General features: G+C 34.4%; 1 protein-coding gene across 2 annotated transcripts; it reads left to right on the top strand.

The window, feature by feature from the left end:
• The first annotated feature begins 5440 nt into the window (after positions 1–5440).
• Positions 5441–18768, top strand: MEIOC (meiosis specific with coiled-coil domain). Of its 2 annotated transcripts, none has more exons than XM_023521526.1 (8): positions 5441–5626; positions 6251–6382; positions 8950–9107; positions 11079–11183; positions 12078–13938; positions 14430–14564; positions 16820–17000; positions 17465–18767. In XM_023521526.1, exons 1-8 carry the CDS (start codon positions 5621–5623, stop codon positions 17692–17694), a joined length of 2808 nt encoding a protein of 935 aa, XP_023377294.1. In that variant the 5' UTR covers positions 5441–5620; the 3' UTR covers positions 17695–18767. The 2 variants fall into 2 exon arrangements, with proteins under 2 accessions (XP_023377294.1, XP_011375451.1); XM_011377149.2 differs by having other exon boundaries at positions 5621–5689; positions 17465–18768.
• The last annotated feature ends 1195 nt before the right edge of the window (positions 18769–19963 follow it).

The following is a 19963-nucleotide window of genomic DNA, read 5'->3' as shown; positions in this document are numbered from 1 at the left end:
GAGCAACAACACTCATTCATTGCTGGTGAGAATGCAAAATGGTACAGACACTTTGGAAGATGGGCTGGCAGTTTCTTACAAAATTAAACATACTTTTACCACACAAGCCAGCAATCATGCTCCTTGGCATTTACCCAAATGAGTTGAAAACATGTCTACGCAAAAAACTGTACATAGATATTTATAGTAGCCAAAACTTATGAGCAACCAAGATGTCCTTGAGTAGGTGAATGGATAAATAAACTGTGGTACATCTAGACATGAAATATTATTCAGTATTACAAAGAAATGAACTATCAAACCATGAAAAGACATGGAGGAAACTTAAATGCATATTACTAAGTGAAAGAAGCCAATATGAAATGGCTACAACTATATGAGTTCAACTATATGACATTCTGGAACAGGTAAAATATGGAGACAGTAAGAATGGTGGTTACCAGGGTTTAGGATGGAAGGAGAGATTTTTAGGGCAGTAAAACTATTCCATATGATAATGTAATGACAGATACATGTCATTATACATTTGTCAAAACCCATAGAATGTACACCACCGAGCATGAGCCCTCATGTAAACTATGAACTTGGGGTGATAATGATGATTCATCGATTATAGCAAAAGTACTACTCTAGTGCAGGATGCTGATATTGGGGGAGATTGTGCAAGTATGGGAGCAAGGAGTATAGGGGAACTCTCTGTACTTTCCACCTAATTTTGCTGTGAACATAAAATCGCTCTAAAAAATAGTCTATGAGAGAGGGGGGGGAGAGAGAGAGAGAGAGAGAGAGACATAGCAGATTATCAGATTATTAAACCAGACAAGCAGTAGGACTCCAGATCAGAGGTAAAGATCTTGAAACAGAAGTAGAGCCTTACAACTGGGGAAACCTCCCTTATTTCATCCTCCAAAGCAGGAGTCAAGGAAGTAGCTTCTTCAGATTTCAATTTTGTGTCCTGGGGAAGAACAGAGCTGGAGAACCCTGCCTAATTAGGGACCAGCTTAGAATATGAGCAGGTTTTAAAAGCTTTTACAATGGAACAACTATCTCCAGGCTCTGACAAACTCCAATACAGATGCCCAGGTCTCTTGCCTAACAATAAACTACAAAACAACTCAACTTTCGGACTGGACTTATAAGTATATCCTCTCACAGTAATTTAGACTGCTGAAATAGAAAGTGAGATAGAAAAAATAATATAGAAATTTGGGCTGCTTAAAGATTGCAATGATTAGGTGGGCTGTGCATTTTCAGGAAGGTTCTATAAATCTAGAAACTATTTCCCACCTTAAAGGTATATGATCATTTAATTTAGAAACCAATGTTTTCATGAATGTCCTTTGATTATCCTTTGGAAGAAAGCTTGCTTGCAGCGGTACATCACAACACGCAAAGCTTTAACGGACTTTTAAAAATGCGTCCCTTCATAAGTCCTTGATCTTTGTGGCCTAAATTAAAACCCTGGATCTTAATTTTTTAAAAAGAAGCTGTCGTCTAGTCCATTGGTGTCAAAAAACCAATATATAGTCTGGGGGTCCCTCAAAATCTGGAGAAATTTAAAGGCCTAAAGAAAATTTATAAGAACATCTTTTAAGGTACCTTTTCCTGGTGGCACTCTTCTATGACCTTTTCTAACATCTGGTTCTAATCAAACATTAAGAAATATCTGTTTCATTGCCCTCAGTTTTGGAGGGCAATGAAACAGATATTCAGAACTTTTTATATTATGAAGAAACCCTAGTTCAATGTCAAATTCATCTGTTTAAATATCAAATATAATTGCACTAAAATCCATTCGAGAAAGGCTGTACTTAGAAAAATATCAAAATATAAAAAGATGAGAAATAATATCACTTTGGACCTTTGAAGGGATAGGAGAAGCATCTGCCATAGGAAAAGCACATTAATATCATTTTCAATAAATATTAATCAACTCAAGTGTCTTTCCCCAATCCATGCAGAAACATTTATTCAGCAAAAGCAAATGCATGAATCTTTCAGGGTCTCAGCTCGAACTAAGAAGAAACCTGCAAGTTTTCTGGAACACAGATTAAGAGAGAATGACCTAGAACGCCATCCAATCAGAAGGGGAAAGGCAGAAACAAGCTAACCTCATATAAAGGAAGAAGCTGTTAAAATAATGCTAAAGAGCAAAAAAAAAAAAAAAAGAAAGAAAAAAAAAGAAAAAAACAAAAAACTAAAACCAAAACAAAAACAAAAAAACCACCCCACTAATTTGAGTATCCAAAAAGGGAAAAGTAGTTTCAAATAGCTCTAAAAAGGAGCATTTTGTAAGGCTTCCAACAAGCTGTTAGAGGTTGAGAAACCATATCTGGCAGCCCAGTTAATTTCAGAAGGAATAATTAAAGGAATTTAGTCCCTCAAGTCAGAGAAGTCTGTGAAGAATTGCATGGTTTGAATTACAGCAGGTTTGCAGTCCATTTAAATCATTGGACCACTAGTCCATTAGGAAACTCGTAAAACAATTTGTTTAATGCAGATGTGAGCATATACAACAATCCTGCAGCAGTTTAATTATATACTAAGAATTATATAATTGCTTTTTATGGAGGATTAATTCAGAGTTCTCTCTTTAGCATGGAGGTTGTGACCCTAATACACCCGAAATTTTCAAAAATAAGTATTTTATTCAAACTCAAAGTTTTGCTTGGGAGAATAATGAAATTATTTATTTTATCACCCAAAATATTTTTAGGGGGCAGATTGACTTTTTTCAATGAAACCTATAATTTTTCATTATGAAACAAAATGTTTAAGTATCTGTAAAAGTACAAAAAGGACTTCATTGATGTAACTGAAAAGTACTACATTGTACGTTGTCTTCCAGAGTTGAAAAAAGTTAACTTTTAAATATATTTGGGAGGAGAAAGTCTGCATTCTGCACAAATTTTCAGAATGAAATAGGTTTAAATTGTTCCTAAGTCTATCGAAGAATGTTCTCAAATATCTTTTTTAAAAATCTAGTCTTAAATTTCTATTCACTTAACTGTCCTCAAAATAGCAAGGAAAATAATGAGTTTGTTACTTGAGGGCACCATCATTGAGTTGGGTCAAGGTTACTGAAATTTGTTCGATCTTATTACATAAAAATCTTTCATGGTTTCACCTATACAGAGACATTTAATAAATGGAGAAAGATCATCATTTCCCCCTATCTCCCAAGTTTCAAATTCAGATGAAAGCAGAGAAGACATAAAACAATTATTTGACAACTCTATCTCACTCTTATCGAGGTTTGTATATATCTTTGGGTAAGTGTGAAACCAATCACATCCACCTCTCAAAATACACGTTCAATGAATGAGACATTCCAAAAAAGAAATACAAGAGCTGAAAAAAACTAACTGCATACTAAATTCTTGCTCTGCTCCATAACCAAAATGTTCCCTTTACTAATGTGTTCACGTGAGTTCAATGGAGTGTTAAATTTTCCTCTAATCTTCATTTCCAAAATAAACCATACCAATACTAAACAATACAGTATGATCTCCAAAAAATGAGCAAAGGACTTGAGTAGTCCTCCAAAGAAGATATACAAATGGCCATTAAGCACATGAAAAGATGTTCAACATCATTAGCCATAGGGAAAAGCAAATCAAAACCACAATGAGATACTGCATCACACCCTCTAGAATGGCTAGTATTAAAAAAAAAAAAAAAAAGGAAAATAAGTGTTGGTGAGAATGTGAAGAAATTGAAACCCTGGTGAATTGCTGGTGGGAACATAAAATGGTGCAGGACCTGTGGAAAACAGTTTGGTGTTTCTCGAAATGTTAAACAGAATTACCATATGACCTAGCAATTCCACTCTTAAGTATATGTACAAAAGAACTGAAAAAAAGGAATCAAATAGATACTTATACACTAATGTTCATAGCGTCATTATTCACAATAGTAAAAAATCCAAGTATCCATCAATTGATGATTGAATAAACAAAATGTGGTATACACATACAGTGGCATATTATTCAGCCATAAAAAGGAATAAAGTTCTGACACATGCAACTTGATATTATGCAAATGAAATAAGACAGTCACAAAAAGATAAATATTGTATGATTCCATTTATACGAGATACATAGAATAGGCAAGTTCATAATGACAGTAGACTAGAGGTTTCTAGGGTTTGGGAGTAGAGGAAATGGGGAATTATTATTTATTTGGTACAGTTTCTGTTTTGGACAATAAAAAATTTCTGGAAATGGATAGTGGTGATGGTTGCACAATATTGTGAATGTACTTAATGCCACTGAGTTGTACACTCGACAATGGTTAAAATGGTAAATCTTATGTATATCTTATAACAATGCATAAGAAGATTCCCAGTTTTCCAAATTTTTCGTGGTACTGAGAAAGAGTGAGAGAGGGAGAGCGAGAGTGAGAGAACAGTGAGTTCTCAGTGCAAAGAGGGGAAACGAGCTCTCTGTTGTAGGTGAAGAAATGTAATTGATATAGCCACATCACCTGAACGATTTTCTAAACTCAAAACTGAGTAGAGCTTCAAAATCAACATCAGGACAATAAGGGCCAATAAAACTTGTCCCCTTAACCTATTTCTATTTGTGCCTAAGTTAAAAGAGCATCTTCCACTTAAGTGAGTGCTTCTCAAGTTTCGTTTTAAATATAAACACCTTAAAGGTGCTTACTGCGTTTACTTTTAGCAGCCTCTATATTTTAATGCACACAAAATATTTTAGCATTGTCTGGGGCTAACAACTTCCATTTCTCTGAGATACTGCATCCCCAAATATGAGTGCCAACTGATTGAAGCGAACTTTGTTCAAGAGTTACATTAACACCAAAATACCTTCACCCCGACTCTAGCCTGGGGCCTAGAACAGAGGGTGGCTCTCCCTAGAAAGGAAGTCTCCCAAGACCACCCAAAGCCATAAGGGGTTCCTTATTCTCTGAAAACCGGCATGGGCCTATTATTCTCTGGGTAGTTTCAAATGATTCTGGGAGGTGGGGGAGCCATAGGAACAAAAATGAAATGTTGGCACAACGTGCGCAATGAATAGGTTTGGCCAGTTGCTGAGCGATTTCTCAAATCTTCCAACCACCTCCATCACTTCTCTCACCGGGTAGGCCCGTGCTTCTTCCCCTCCCTCCACGCCCCGCCCCCAGGCTGCCCTGTTAGCCAATCATCGGGCTGGTGCTTGCCAGTCCGGACCAATCCCGAACACGTTTACTTTTAGCGGGAAAGGCTCAGAAGCTGCGGGAGAGCGAGGGCCGCTAACCGACCCTTCTTGGCCCTGTCTCTAGAGGGTAACAGGCCCTGGAGGCGGTTGCCCATTGGCTGGGCAGCGGGCCAATGAGGGGGTGCGAAGCGGGAGGCGGGCCTCACAGGAGGGGGCGGGGCGGGGCGGGGCCGTGCCGGGTCGCGTGCCGGGGTTGGCAATGTAACGGCCTCTCTCCCCCGCCCTTCCTTCCCTGGTCTGACCCCCCCCCCCACACACAGACCCGCTCCAGGCAGCGCCCGGGGCGGCGGCGGCGGTGGCAGCAGCGGCGGGGTACGGGCTGAGGGAGCCGGGCCTCGACGCCCCCCTCGTCCCCGTGCCCCAGGAACTGTACCTAGTCCCAGAGGGGCTGGGGGGGCCTCATGGAGGTGAGAGGCGGAGACCCTTGGCCGCTCCCTCACCTCCCCCCAGGCATAAGGGAGGGACTTGAGGTAACCGGTGGGGACGGTCAGGGTCTGGGGTGGTGGCCTGTCTTGAAGGATGGCGACGGTGAGGAGAGGCTAAGGAGTGGGTGCGTCCTTAGACGCTGTTCTCTGAGGAGCCCGCGGCCGGGCAGGAGAGGGCAGGTCGCGGGTGAGGAGACCCGACGGGGCTCCCAGGCCGCGCCGCCCGGACGGGCGGAGGGACGGGGCGACCGGCTGGGGCAGGAGATTCGCGGTGCGGGCTGAATGTATCGACCAGCCAAGGCTTTGGTGGGGTCGCGACGCCCCAGCTGCCGCCTGCGCCTCCCTACACGTCGGGCCGCGGCGGCCCCGAGGCTGTAGCCTGCGGCGTAGGCCTATCCGGGAGGACGGGGGCGGCGCCTCTGGGAGGATCTGCAGACCGCCGGAGAGCAGGGAGGGAATCCTGGGACGCAAGCGCGGACCCGAAATTAGTGTCTTCCGCGGGGATTCCGAATAGGGTTAGGCGAACAGTCGACGTGAACAGCCGTTTTAGCTGTGGCTTCGCTCTGCCTGATGTCTCTCTCTGGTTTCTTATTCCTGTTGGTGCAGCCCAAGGTAGCGTTCCGTGGAGGTGCGAATCGCTGTTGGAACCTCAGTGCCGACGCCAGCAGATTAACGGATGTGTTCAATAGCGTGATGTTGACCGGCTCCACTTCCTTCTATGATTGCTACAAATCGCAGGTGCATTAATCAACTCTCCCCTGTGTTAGAGGATTTATTCTGAATCAGATCCATTTACCCGAGCGATTCGCATAGATGTTTAAATTGCTCCAAATTTAGGACCAGAAAGCTGTTAACATTTTAAATACCGAGTTTATAGAATACATACTTTGCTTTAAAACAAGGAATAAGGTTTTTCACTGATTGTTTTCATCTTGTTCTCAGCATCACATGATGCCAGATATGTACGAAAATTCATATTTGCTTAGTAAGACCTTAAAAATATTTTTTCCTTCAAGCATTTAAGTCCATACAAACATACTTCTCATAATTTAAAGTTGAAATTTTTGTCACTCTTTTATTCTCTGGCTTTAACAATGTCTTACATTTCATGCTACCTTTTATCTTAATACACTTAATTTTGTTAGTCATATTAAATTAGTCTTAGTAATGTTAGTCATTTTCATTTGAAATTATTTAACCAGGACATCGATATTGATATTGTTATACTTTGAATTATAACACTATCCTGAAATAAATTATTTAATCCACACTACATTCTTGTATTATACCCACTGTGCAGATTGAGAAACTGAGGCTCAGAGCTTGATTCGTGCCCTAAGTGACAACAGCCCAGGTGAAATCCAGGTGTTTTTCACTGCCAAGACCAGCATTCCACTGCTCTCTATAATGTTAACATCGCTACTAAAATTTACTTCAAGTTAATTTCAGTTATTTTAAGTATATCAAGGATATAAGTGATACATTTTGCAGTTACCTAAATTAATATGCCAACCCCAACCATTTGCATATTTAATTTCCACAAATGTTTTAACTGAAAAGGATCCAGATATTTATAATTATGTTTGAATCCACCACAGAAAATGAAACTTAAACTAACCTTTTAAAAGTATTTTAATCTGAAAATGCTCCTTTTGTTTAAGCAACTATTTAAAAAAGATGAAGTTATTTATGTCACTTTGGATACTTCACACCTAAAAGAGTTAAGGTGGGTCTATGATAAATACTTAAGAACTAAAAGAATAAAATTATGAAAGGTTCTAAAGATAAAATCCTTTCTAAGTTACTAACATTTGGAAAGGTAGTTTTTAGTGGCACTATTAGCAAAATTTCTTCTGTGCCTCAGTTTCCCAGCCTCTGACATTACAAGCTATAAATAAAAATTATAATGTGTAAGTTTTAAAGTCATGATAACCAGATGGTCATAAAATATTTGAGGTTATTCAAGATGGATAATTGGAAGGTATTTTATATTGATATAAACTCAGTGTCGTATGTTTAAAATGTTTTTCAGTTATGTATAAGAACAAAAATTTGGGGATACTGTGATCTAAATATATCTTCTCTATGTAAATTTTAATTAAAATAATAAAAGCCTAATTAGAATTTTTTTTAGCCAGGCTATATCTCTTCTGTATTTATAAGAAAATATCATTTCTACTGTTATGTGTAGATATTTACAGTTATTACATGTGTTAGGTTAAAAATAATGAACCTATACTTTGACTTCTTTAAAGAAGCATCTTAGAATAAAATACATCTAAATGTTTAATCTTTTTTATTGTTTATTAAATTCATACTACTATTTTAAGTATTTTGAACTATTTTCACTGCACCTCAATCCTTTTTGGAAGGAGGCAGAATTTTAAATAATACATTAAAAATCTTAAAAGTCAAACTTTTTACCTTATTTACTCAAAGTTCATCATAGAAATGTTCACAATAAAAAGAAAAATGAACTGGTATTTTTCTTCTAATTGTAGTAGTAATATCTTTAAAAGTTCTAACAAGATCAAAACATTTTCTATATCATCTCATTTTTACAATCTCTTGGAAATAGAAATGAGACTGAAAATTAAGGATACTATTTTAAAAGATCCCAGAGTAGGAGTAAGAAGGCCTTGAGTTTGGGTTCTAATTTTGTAACCTATTGGCTCAGTAACTTGTAGCCTGTTTTCTCATTTTTAAAATAGAATACCTATGTCACAAGGTTGACTGAATAAAATAAGGTATATGGAACTTCTTTGAAATTCTATATGAATATGTGTTAACTTTTTTGTTGTTTAACAGATTAGGGGCATTAAGACTGAGTTTTGTAAATGATTTATTAAAAATAACGTGGCTAGTGTCCACGTTATGCTCATCTGTTCAAAAAATTAAAACTGCAATAATTGTGATTTATACTAGGGATAAGCAACAAGTATGCTCCAGGGGCTAGATCTGCCAAGAGCCTGTTTTTGTAAACAAAATTTTATTGGAATACAGCCATGTCCATTTGTTTACATATTGTCTATGGTTACTTTGGTGTTACAACAGTAGAGTTGAAGAGTTTCAACAGAGACCTTAAACAGCCAGTAAACCTTAAAATACTTATTATCTGGCCCTTTACAAAAAAATTTACCAACCCCTAGTATAAAGTAAGCTTAAGTGGCTAAGTTTAGATTTGATTTTGTCTCCCAACTCTTACGCATGTGTTATTTTCTCTTATTTCTTATTATGTCACTAATATTCTAAAATAAATGTAGTTTTGATGTGTCTGATATACAAACATTTCTTTAAATTTACAGAATGAAGACAATGTTGACTTAAGGCAGACCTATACTCCACTTTCTTCATTAACAGAATATTCAAGTTCTGTAGATTCTTCACTTTTCTATGCACCATGGTCTACTTACGGAGATGATATTAAGCAGCCCTGTAATTCTCAGATCAATGTAAAGAACAGGTAAATTAATAAATTATATTTCTCAAGCTAAATGAAATGTTTTTAACTTGGATTACATGGGAACCCAGTTGTATTAGCTCTTTGATCCCTATATCAGCACTTTTTTAATGTTTTAAAATTTTTATGTTATGGCATAATTTTATGTTTATCAAACTTTTAGGAAACGCAGTGCTGGGCAGTTATTTATATATATTTTTTAGCTTATTACTTATTCATTAGAGGCAACCCTTAATGAGTAAACCTTAAGTTCCTCTTTTGAAAGATATATAAATGAATTAGTTTTTAAATCTTTTTGCATCCAATTCTAAATTTTCAGTAGTTTTTTTCTTTCACAAGTACACAGTAAACAGGTTTTTATCAAACATATGAGACTTTTATTTTTCTATTCAATTCCACAAATAATAAGGGCCTACTCTATATCGGATTCTCTCCTCTGAGGATATTAGCATTAACATGACAAATACTACCCCTGCTTTTATAGATCTTACAATAATGATGACGATGATGACTTGCCAGGCACTACAAGAATAATGAGACTGAAAAGAGGAAGGATAGGATATTATGACAGCTGTTGCAAAGAGAAACCTAAGGGAGTGATATCTACCTTTTTTAAATTATATGTAATTATATATAAGGGAGCAGTTGTTGGAGGCTGATACATCTTTAGTTTAAGCAGGAAATAATTATTTTTTAAATCTTTTAAAATTGCTGAAATTTTAAAATTTTCAGTAAACTAGAAAATAAGTGATTTTATTAGACTGTAATATATAATTCCACAAAAAACCAAAAATATTTTCTAAGTTGATATGTGTTCATTGAAAAATTAAGACTTTACTGATATATATAAAGGAAAGCAGAAGTCCACCTTAACAGTGCCTCCCTACCTTCCAATAACAACTATCAATAGTTTAGTAAATATTACGTTGAATATATTTTTAGATATATACTAATACGTTATTATACAGAAAAACTTTATATTGAATATTTGTGAAATAACATCATCTAGTGGAAAAAGCATTAGACTTGTAGGCAGACCATTTGTTTAGCAAGTATAAAGTTTGGCAAATCATATACCCTTGCAAAATACAAGTTTCTTAATACCTAATGATCATTCAGTGGCTGAGTGATTACTAATACTCGGCCCTTCCTAGTTATGAAGATCAATGAAATGTTTGTTATGCAGATATATTTTTTCTAAAATGTCTTAACTCTATGAAATGTTACAAATAAAATATAAGAAAACAAGAAGATAAAATTTTAAATAACATACTACTTCTAGGAACAAATTATCCCAAATCCACAGGATATAAAAAGGCACCAATTTTCCATCTCCTTGTGGTTTTTACATTTTGTATTACTTAGATAGTGTTAGTCACCAGGTAGAATTTCAGGCACATGGAACTCCAGTCACCTCGTTGGCAAGGATTTAGGGATAGCCCCAAATGTGTTACATTTAAGGAACAACTGTAATACTGCTGTGGTATCTAGGATGACCATATCACATTTCACTTTTTAATCCAACGTTTAGTGATAAGAGACACAAAAATAGAGCAACAGGTTCATGTGGTTTTCAAATCACAAATTTAAAAAAAACTGAGCAACTGTTGATGGAATGATGTATAATAGAACCGGACATGCTTTAAGGAACAGCCAAAGTACCAAGAATCATGGGTCACAGATTTATATTTTGGTCACAAAAAATGAATATCATGTGTTTTGGAGAAATAAGAGGTAAGCATACATTGTGAACTAGGCATAGAATATGAAATGAAGGAGAAATATTTATGTAGCATAGGCAGTATGGTAAAGTTGAAATTATTCTTGAGTTCTTGTTCCCTATTTGAAATGATTATATAGATTCAATCCAAATATTTTATAGAAAAATAATGGTAGAATAAGTCTGGAAATAGAAATCAGTATATTGTATATCAGTGTGAGTAAAACAATTTTCATGTAATCATTTATTTTTAGGATTCAAACAGAAAGAAATGACTATGGCAGTGAAACAGACTTATATGGACTTGTGTCTAATATTTTGGAAGAACAAGATAAGTCACAGCCGTATTTTGCTGATGGGTTAGTATATTATATAAGCTATATAGTATATAGTAACCCTTTAAATTCAAATATACTAGATTACCCTATTTATTAACCTTTATATTTACTTAATAAAAGATCATCTTAATTCAGATATTTGTTTACGAGACATGATGTTGCTGAAGTCCTTGCCATACAATGTAAAGTTTCGGTCTAAGGTTTAATTTGCTACTAAGAACTTTCATTTGGAAAATTATTCTTACATAATTCAGAGCTATTTCCCTTGAGTTCATGAGCTAAAGTTTGGCTTAGAGAGTATAAATTCCAAGGAGCTTTTGTACATATATCCCAAAGAATAAAACTATCATTGCTGCTTTGTGGAAAACCATATGGATTTTATTCATTTGGTAAAAATCTTTTAAATATGCTTTAATTGTTTTATTTGGGTATGAAAGCCATATTACCCAAATGCCCTATTTCATAAATAGGGAAGTATGCAGCATACATGTAACCAATTAAAATATTTTAATTTCAATAATAGTTTCAGCAAAATACATCTTTCTTTCATTTGTGGTCAACAATACTTTTATTTAATAACCTAATTAAAGGAAAAATTTGTTTTCTGCTTACTAAAGATAAAAAATTTATGTAAGACCATGTAGTCATCAGCCTTAGGTCTTTGTTAATGCCTCTTGGGAAAGTATAGTGAAAACATATTAAGATTAAATACTTGTTTATATAGTATATAGCACATTTCAAGTGACAGAATTATTTGGATGTAATGGTAGCTTATAAGGCAAAGTTGAAAAGGATTAGAGAATGGCGAGGTGGGGCAAGATAAATATTTTTGAAAACCTTTCCTACTTTCTCCATTGAGGACATATAAAGTCTTTAAAAACCTAAGTTGTAATTAAATATATTTACTTGTTCTAGGACCTGCTCCTCCAATTTAAAGTCAGTTTGGCCAATGAACACAAGCAGATTTGCAGATCACCATGACCTCTTAACAGAAACCAAAAGGCCAATAGATACAGCCATCTCTCAGCAAGCTTTTTATAGTGGTGAATCTATGTCAGCTGTGGAAAAGCAATACCTGCATAATAGTAATCTCACACCACAACAAAAAATAGATGAACTTTATCATGGATTTACTGGTTTAGACCTTGAAGAACAATGGATGTACCCTTTACGAAGTGATCATTCTAACTGTTACAATATTCAGACAAATGATACAGCTAAGACAACATTCCAAGAATATCCATTTATCAAAAACTGTTTTACACCACAAGCTGGCCTGTCTGACATCATGAAAGAATCAGGAGTTGATACTTACCCTTATGGAAGGGAGAAAATGTGTGTTAAGAGTCTTGAAGCACCATTACAGCAAAAAAGGGCAGAGATGTTTCTTTCCCAATTTAATAGATACAATGAAAATGCAGATTATTGCAGATACCCAGAATATGCTCATCCTAATAAGGCTAAGCTTAATAAGTGTTCGAATTTTATTGTCCAAGATGGTAAAAAATTAGCCAATGGCACACCTGAAACACCAACTGTAGAAGCAGACACCTACACAAAGCTATTTCAGGTTAAACCAGCAAATCAGAAAAAAATGGAGGAGACAATACCTGACCAGCAGAATTTCACATTTCCAAAAACTACACCACACCTGACAGAAAAACAGTTCGCAAAGGAAGCAGCATTCACTGCTGATTTTGGCTTAAAATCAGAATATGGACTAAAACCTCATACAGCTTGTCCAACTAATAATGATTTTGCTAATGTCACAGAAAAGCCGTTTGCTAAACCTGAACCCCCAAATTCTGAGTATTTTAAATCAGTGAATTTATTATCAAACTCAACATCTTCAGGAGGTATCAACTTAAATAGACCAACTTGGATGACTGTCCAGACAAAAAATAACACTCTCATTCCTTATCGAAATCAAGGTAACTTGATGAAATTAAATAGTCATTTAAGTGCAGCTTCAAAAGGTTCTAACCATTCTTCAGATTTTCCCCAACTATCCACAAATTTAACCCCAAATAGCAATTTATTTCAGAAGTATTGCCAAGAAAACCCTTCAGCATTTTCTAGTCTTGATTTCAATTATAATGGTGCAGAAAGAATTCAATCTGTCAATCATATGGAAGGACTAACAAAGACTGCGGAAGAAAATCTCTTTGAATCAGTTACCGATAAAAAAATAAAGCAGCCAAATGGATTTTGTGAAAACTATTCAGCTCAGCAGTATGGGATCATTGAAAATGTAAAACATAATTTTCAAGCTAAGCCCCAGAGTGGACATTATGATCCTGAGGAAGGTCCAAAGCATTTAGATGGCTTATCGCAAAATACATACCAAGATCTGTTGGAGGCACAGGGTCATTTTAATGGCCACAGACAGGGAAGTGGAGATAACAATATTAATAGCCGTGTGAATCGTACACAGGCGTCATGCTTTTCTAATAATTATATGATGGGAGATTTAAGGCATAATCAGAGTTTTCAACAACTTGGTTCAAATGGGTTTCCCCTAAGATCCACCCACCCATTTGGCCATTCGGTTGTTCCACTGTTGGATTCCTATGATTTGTTTTCTTATGATGACTTAAGCCATTTATACCCTTATTTTAACGATATGATGTATGGTGATAATTCCTTTTCTGGTTTCGTGCCAACTTTTGGATTTCAAAGACCAATTAAAACCCGTAGTGGACCAGCTAGTGAACTTCACATTCGTCTAGAGGAGTGCTATGAACAATGGAGAGCATTAGAAAAGGAGAGAAAAAAGGTAACACAAATCTGTCCATTTAGAAGTAACTTAATATGTTCCTGTGCCTATCTTTATTTTGTTTACATTACTGTAGTTTGAATACTTGCCTTATTTCTAAGCTGAATTCTTCTCTGATGGGAAATATTTAAGTCCATGATTATAAGGAATTAATTAGGTGACTTAAAGACTAAAAAGCTTAGGGTTTAAAAAAATTGTTACTTAAGTAACATTTATTTTGCCTATGAAGTAGATTTTTTCCTTAATAGGTTAAAAGTTAATTTCTTTGAATTTTTAAAGTATTAAACTGTTGGAGTGTTCAGGTATTTTATTTGCACTAAGTATGACAAAACACTGGTACTGTAGTTTTTATTTGCTGTCTTTTGATACTAAAACAATTTTTATTTAAAGGAATAATTTTCAATTTATTGCTTAGGCCTATGAGATATATAATTCACAATTGAATCATATTTGGAAAATTCAGCATATAAAAATTATATAATTTTTCACAGACTGAATTGGCCCTTGCCAAGAATTACCCAGGGAAAAAAGTATCCAGTACTAACAATACTCCAATTCCAAGGCTGACTTCCAACCCATCTAGAGTTGATCGCTTAATTGTGGATGAACTTCGAGAACAAGCCAGGGTAAGCTGTAAAAACTTCCAATAGTGGATTTTTAAATTGCTTGATAAAATTTTAAAACATTTCAGCAAGTTAAGAGTTTCGAAGGACTTTAAAATCACATTTATCTGTAACTCTCTGAAATATATTATTTTCCATGTTTGGTCTTAAAACTACGATTAATATTTAGAGAACGGAAAATAGCCTCAATCATTATAAAAAGTCAGTTTAGTAACTTAAATGGTTCCTCTTCAAACCCAAATTTGTAGTGGAGCTAATCCTCAACAGATTTTTTTTTTTTTTAAGCAAAACCATTTTAACTATTATTTTTAGAGAAAGTCCCATTTCTTAGTCACAAACATTTGTTTTCTAGCTTGATGAGCAAGCTGTGCTGTTATTATACAAGACGGTAAATTAATGGGGAGTTACTATATTTCATTTGAGTTATTCAACAAACATTAAATATGTACAGCAGTGTATTAAAAACCGATAAGTATATAGGTATGCATAATTTTATAAAATAGCCTTGTTTTAGAAAAGCAATATATTACTTTTCATCAAATATCAGGATTCTTTATATTTGATTTGAAGTAATATACTACTTTTCCAAAACAAGGCTATTTTATGAAATTATACATACCTATATACTTATCGGTTTAATGAATTATTCCTATTCTTTTATAATTTCAGAATTTTCTAATCAGCTATAAAAAATTATTCTTTTTTGATCTTCCTCTCTTAAAAAGTTGGTTTTCTAAATAAAATTTGATGAAAATTCCTGAGAAAAAGCATGCAGTGAAACAAGTTGTTTCTGTGATTGAATAAAGGCCATTTTATGAATTAGGAAAATCAACATAACATAGTCTATTTAATTGAACACCAATTTCTTACTTTTTCCATGCTGTCTTTAAAATATAGATGTGAACTACTTCAGTGGAAAAGATCGATTTTACCTAGCTTTCAGCCTTGGTCAGTTGATATTTTTATCAAATTCGTAAATTTGTACAATGAAATTTATAGTCAGATTTTGACATGGGTTGTAGTTAGATTTTATGTTAATAAAAACTTCAATGTTTTATTATTTTTTCTTAAAACTGTTCCAAATTTAAATTCCTTTTTCTTAGTAATATATTTCTCGGCAAAAAAAATCAAAGGATTGCAAACTGGATGTTAAGAAATATATTTTTACCAGCTTTGGTTATGTGTTACATTAATTTAGAAAGTTATGTTTATAGATGTTATAATAATTTTATTTTATTTATATTTAGCAGCATTAGATCAATAATTCACAGAAGGCAAAAATATTTTCACATGTACTACTTTCTAGTTTCCAAGTTTTATAGAATTCTGAAAAAAATCTTTTTATCAGAAATCACCAGTGCAAATTTCTTTCTTTATACTTAGCACTTATTCAAAATGATTGTCTTATTAATGTGTTTTTCTTTTGTATTTTGTTATCCCTTCAAGGATCTAGCTGGTTGTGTGTGCAGTTGGGAGCAAAATATTTAATACCTGTACACTTTTGTTTTCTTCCTGGGCCTGAACTGGTATATACTTAATCTAAAGAAACTTGACATGAGCGTGAGGGCAGAGGCATTCATTTAGATGCCTTTAGCCTCTGGAGAGGTATTTTTCTACTCTCTCCAATCACTGAACACTAAGTGCTTATATGAATTTTAAATCATTTCGTTCTCAAGGCAGTTATTCAAAAAGTTCTCTTTCCTTACACTTTCCAAGGTTAGAATTTGAAACAAGTTAGGTATATACAACTATGAAACATACACCCCTTACTGATCTATCAGTGCCCTTCTTAAAGCTTAATTAACCAGAACATTGAGAGACTTCATAATTTTTCTTAGCAGTTCTAATAATTATAGAATTTATTTCAACCCAAATTTAAATCAGTATTTTCTGGATTATGGATTCCTTAAAACTACCACTAGGTCAGTATTATTACTTGAATATTTGATTGCCAAAAAGAGAACATTGGAGGCTCAGAAAGGACTTGCTGAGGTCAGGATTAATCAGTCTAGGACTTTTCCCTTTTAGCTTAATTTTCTTTCCTTTAGATTATAATCTCTCCTAATAACATTCTGTTTGCAGGCTATTCTTTGCCAAAAACTGTGTCCAATCTTACATTTGCACTTATGTTAGTGACATGGGAATGTTTGGCTTTTTTCATTGTTGCTTATTTCCATTAATTGACTACCTGAACACTTTTAGAATTAACATATACAAATAGGTACAAAAGACTGACTCCATCTTTGTTTCCCGTTTAGGTTGTGACTTTACTAGGCAAAATGGAACGTCTTCGAAGCTCTCCCCTTCATGCCAATATCTCTACTGCTCTTGATAGACACTTGGAGTCCATTCACATTGTACAGTCACGTAGAAAGGATGAAATTGTTAATGCTTCAAATAGGCAAAGGCAAGGTGTTCCTAGATGCCAAGATGACAGAGGTATAAATATTAATGCATATTATTTTGATAAGGCGGTGACATAGTTTGAATGTTAATAAAATCAGATTCTAAGGTTAAAAGGTTGGCGTTCTAAAATTTACACTTATCTAAAGAATAAATTGGTAAGTGATGCCCATATAACCTACTCCAAAAGTACCTTGATCTAACTAACAAAATATCAATTTAATTATAATAACTCTGTCAAAGTCTGTTCTACCCAAAGCATAGTCGTCATACAAGTCAGAAATTAAGTATCAACTTTTTAAATATTAAGTATTTTGGTTAGGTCAGTCAGTACCCATCTTTTTATAAAAATAATGTTTGATCATTTAGTAGCATAACATTGGGCTTTAAGAGTTAAGGGTTACTTAAATTAAGGCTGGCAGCAAGCTGCACTTTTTCAAAATAGGGAAAAGGGTTAAATGGTATCTAATGTGAACTGGCCTTGAATGTTTCTTTTACAGATGTTTTTGCCCTTGCTTCAGCAATTAAAGAGATGTGTGTGGCTACCCGGAAAGCACGCACTACCCTGTGGTGTGCACTGCAGATGACCTTGCCAAAAACAGCCAGTACAGCTGGCCAAACAGATGTGGAAAAGGCTTTACAAGATATAGTAAACTGTGAAGATAAAGTCCATGAAAGTATAAATAGTAGCAATCCAATGAACCAGAGAGGTGACGCAAACAAACATTAAGGAAATGCCAGCAGGAAGAATAAAAAGCTGATAAGTAAATGTATCAAGACATGCTAAAAAATTTTAATGAACTCGTCAAACTTGAATATTTCAGTACATTAATTTTCTTTCAGATTTAAAGTTAAAACCTTAATGAAGTCTAACTTCTATTTAAAAATCTTATATTTGGAATGAATCAGATATAAAGTGAAGTCAGAAGTCAAGTTGACTACTGTAGGAGTTCCAAGTAGTCAAAGATAAGTTTAAGTAAATATTTCCTAACAGCTAAAATATTGCTTAAACTCATTCTGCAGTGCAGGTAAATGCAAATGTGAAATTCTTCTAGAAGATAAGTTTCATGTAGGTCTGCCTTAGTAAGTGTAATTCCAAATAATGAATCTAAATGACTGTAACCCAATTATGGCTACAGTCTAGTAACCAAGTTTTGATTGTGATATAAAAGTGTTTTCCTTGCAAAACTGGATAATACCTAGGAAACAAAGGAAAACAAAGCTAACCCAATATTCATGTAAAATTTTAATATTTAAAATACTACCATATTTATAAATTTGAAATCTTAGTGCCTAAGTATATGGAGGGAAATGCATCTGATTCTCCTAAATTAGTGATAAAAGTGCCAGTGTAAAAACCATGCAAGTTACTGAATATAAAACCTGCTCAAATCATTTGTGTATATTCTTAAAATTTAATTATACTATCAATTATTAAATACAGTTTTAAAGTATTTAAATTAATCAAAACAAAACATTTCCTTTATCTGAATCTTTTAGACTTGATGCACAGTAACTAAAATAATGACTATTGTTTTAATACCCTTAGTTTGCTGCCTTTTATGAGGGTATCACGAAGTTCTAAAATGTATTTTTTAAGGTTAATCTTTAACTAGTTTAGTTTGCAATTGGTTAGTGTATATTTTGTGTAGTTGTGTTCATTAGTTTGCTTCTGTATTTTTTAAAAAGAGCTCTAGAAAGCTTGGCTTTTTCTGTTTCTCATCACTTAATATCTTTGTATGGAACCCGAGTAATTTATTCATTAATATGAAATGTTGGTATTATGTGACTCAGAAGATCTTGGGTTGTAACATTTCTAGCATGAGTTAAATTATAATATAATGTACTGATGAAATTTAATTGAACTATCCTTAACTAGAAACACTGATGTTTAAAATGTTGGTGTTTTACCTAGTTTTAGAAATCCTGGTATTTAAAAAAAAAGAGTGTAATCACACCACATAAATTTTCTTTAGATGATGTGCGGAAGAAACTGATTGAGAATGCAGGAGTAACTGTAGGGAGAAACATTTTGATCACTGATATGCTTTAAAACTACCCAAATGAATTACATTGACGGTAGGTAGTCAAATAAAATAGATCACTCCACCACAGTCGCTGCATAGAAAGTGGTTAAGTTTGACATAAGACATGTTGGATGTTATGAAAACAAATATTGTACTAAATTTAGTCTCTCAGGAAAAAAATAAATTACTTTGTTGAAAATATTTGGTTTCAATTTTTTATGTTTATATTAGTTTCTAACCTTAAGAGTCACTCATGTCAGAAAACCAGTTTCATTTAACTAATAAGCACTGGTGCTAAGTTTTCAATTTCATTACTATTACCACATAAGTAATAAACCAATGCCATGCAGATATCTTTAGATCTAACCTTACTTCCTTCAAAGATGAAATTTTTGCTCTGCCTTTATGCTAATCCAGGCAAACCAGGATAAAAATTCTGGGGAAGCTTTTACATGAGAGTGGTCAAAAATGAAACACTGGTCCATTAACAAACAAAAGTTCTTTGAAATTCTGTTAACTGCATCGCCCTGTAGATAATTCTCAAACTGGTTGGTTGTCCCTTTCTATGTATGGTATACCCCTCTAATAGATAGTTCTTACGTACTGTATTTCTGAATTACATATGAAAACATTATAAAATTAACATCACACAAGATTTGTAGTCAAACTGATACTGATGTTCCCATCATTTCTAATCCAAAAGAATCTGATGGTTGAAATTACCTTGAATCATATCAATGTCTTTCCCACTTAAATAATCTGCTACTATAAAGTTTTAAAGGATTGGGAATTAATGTTACGACTGAAATCCCAAATTTGGCTGAAGTGTCACTCATACCATAGATGATACGGTTGTTTAAAATTTGCCCTTTGCAATATTGAACATTTTAGATATAAAGGATTAATAAACTCTTGAGTTAAGTGAATAACCTTACTCAAAGCCTGAGCTGATGCTTTTTTTCTGTTTAAACA

This window comes from Pteropus vampyrus, unplaced genomic scaffold (assembly GCF_000151845.1).
Source record: "Pteropus vampyrus isolate Shadow unplaced genomic scaffold, Pvam_2.0 Scaffold306, whole genome shotgun sequence".
Lineage (NCBI taxonomy): Eukaryota > Metazoa > Chordata > Mammalia > Chiroptera > Pteropodidae > Pteropus > Pteropus vampyrus.
The sequence above is the reverse complement of the archived record's forward strand: the minus strand, read 5'-3'. Positions and strand labels throughout refer to the sequence as shown.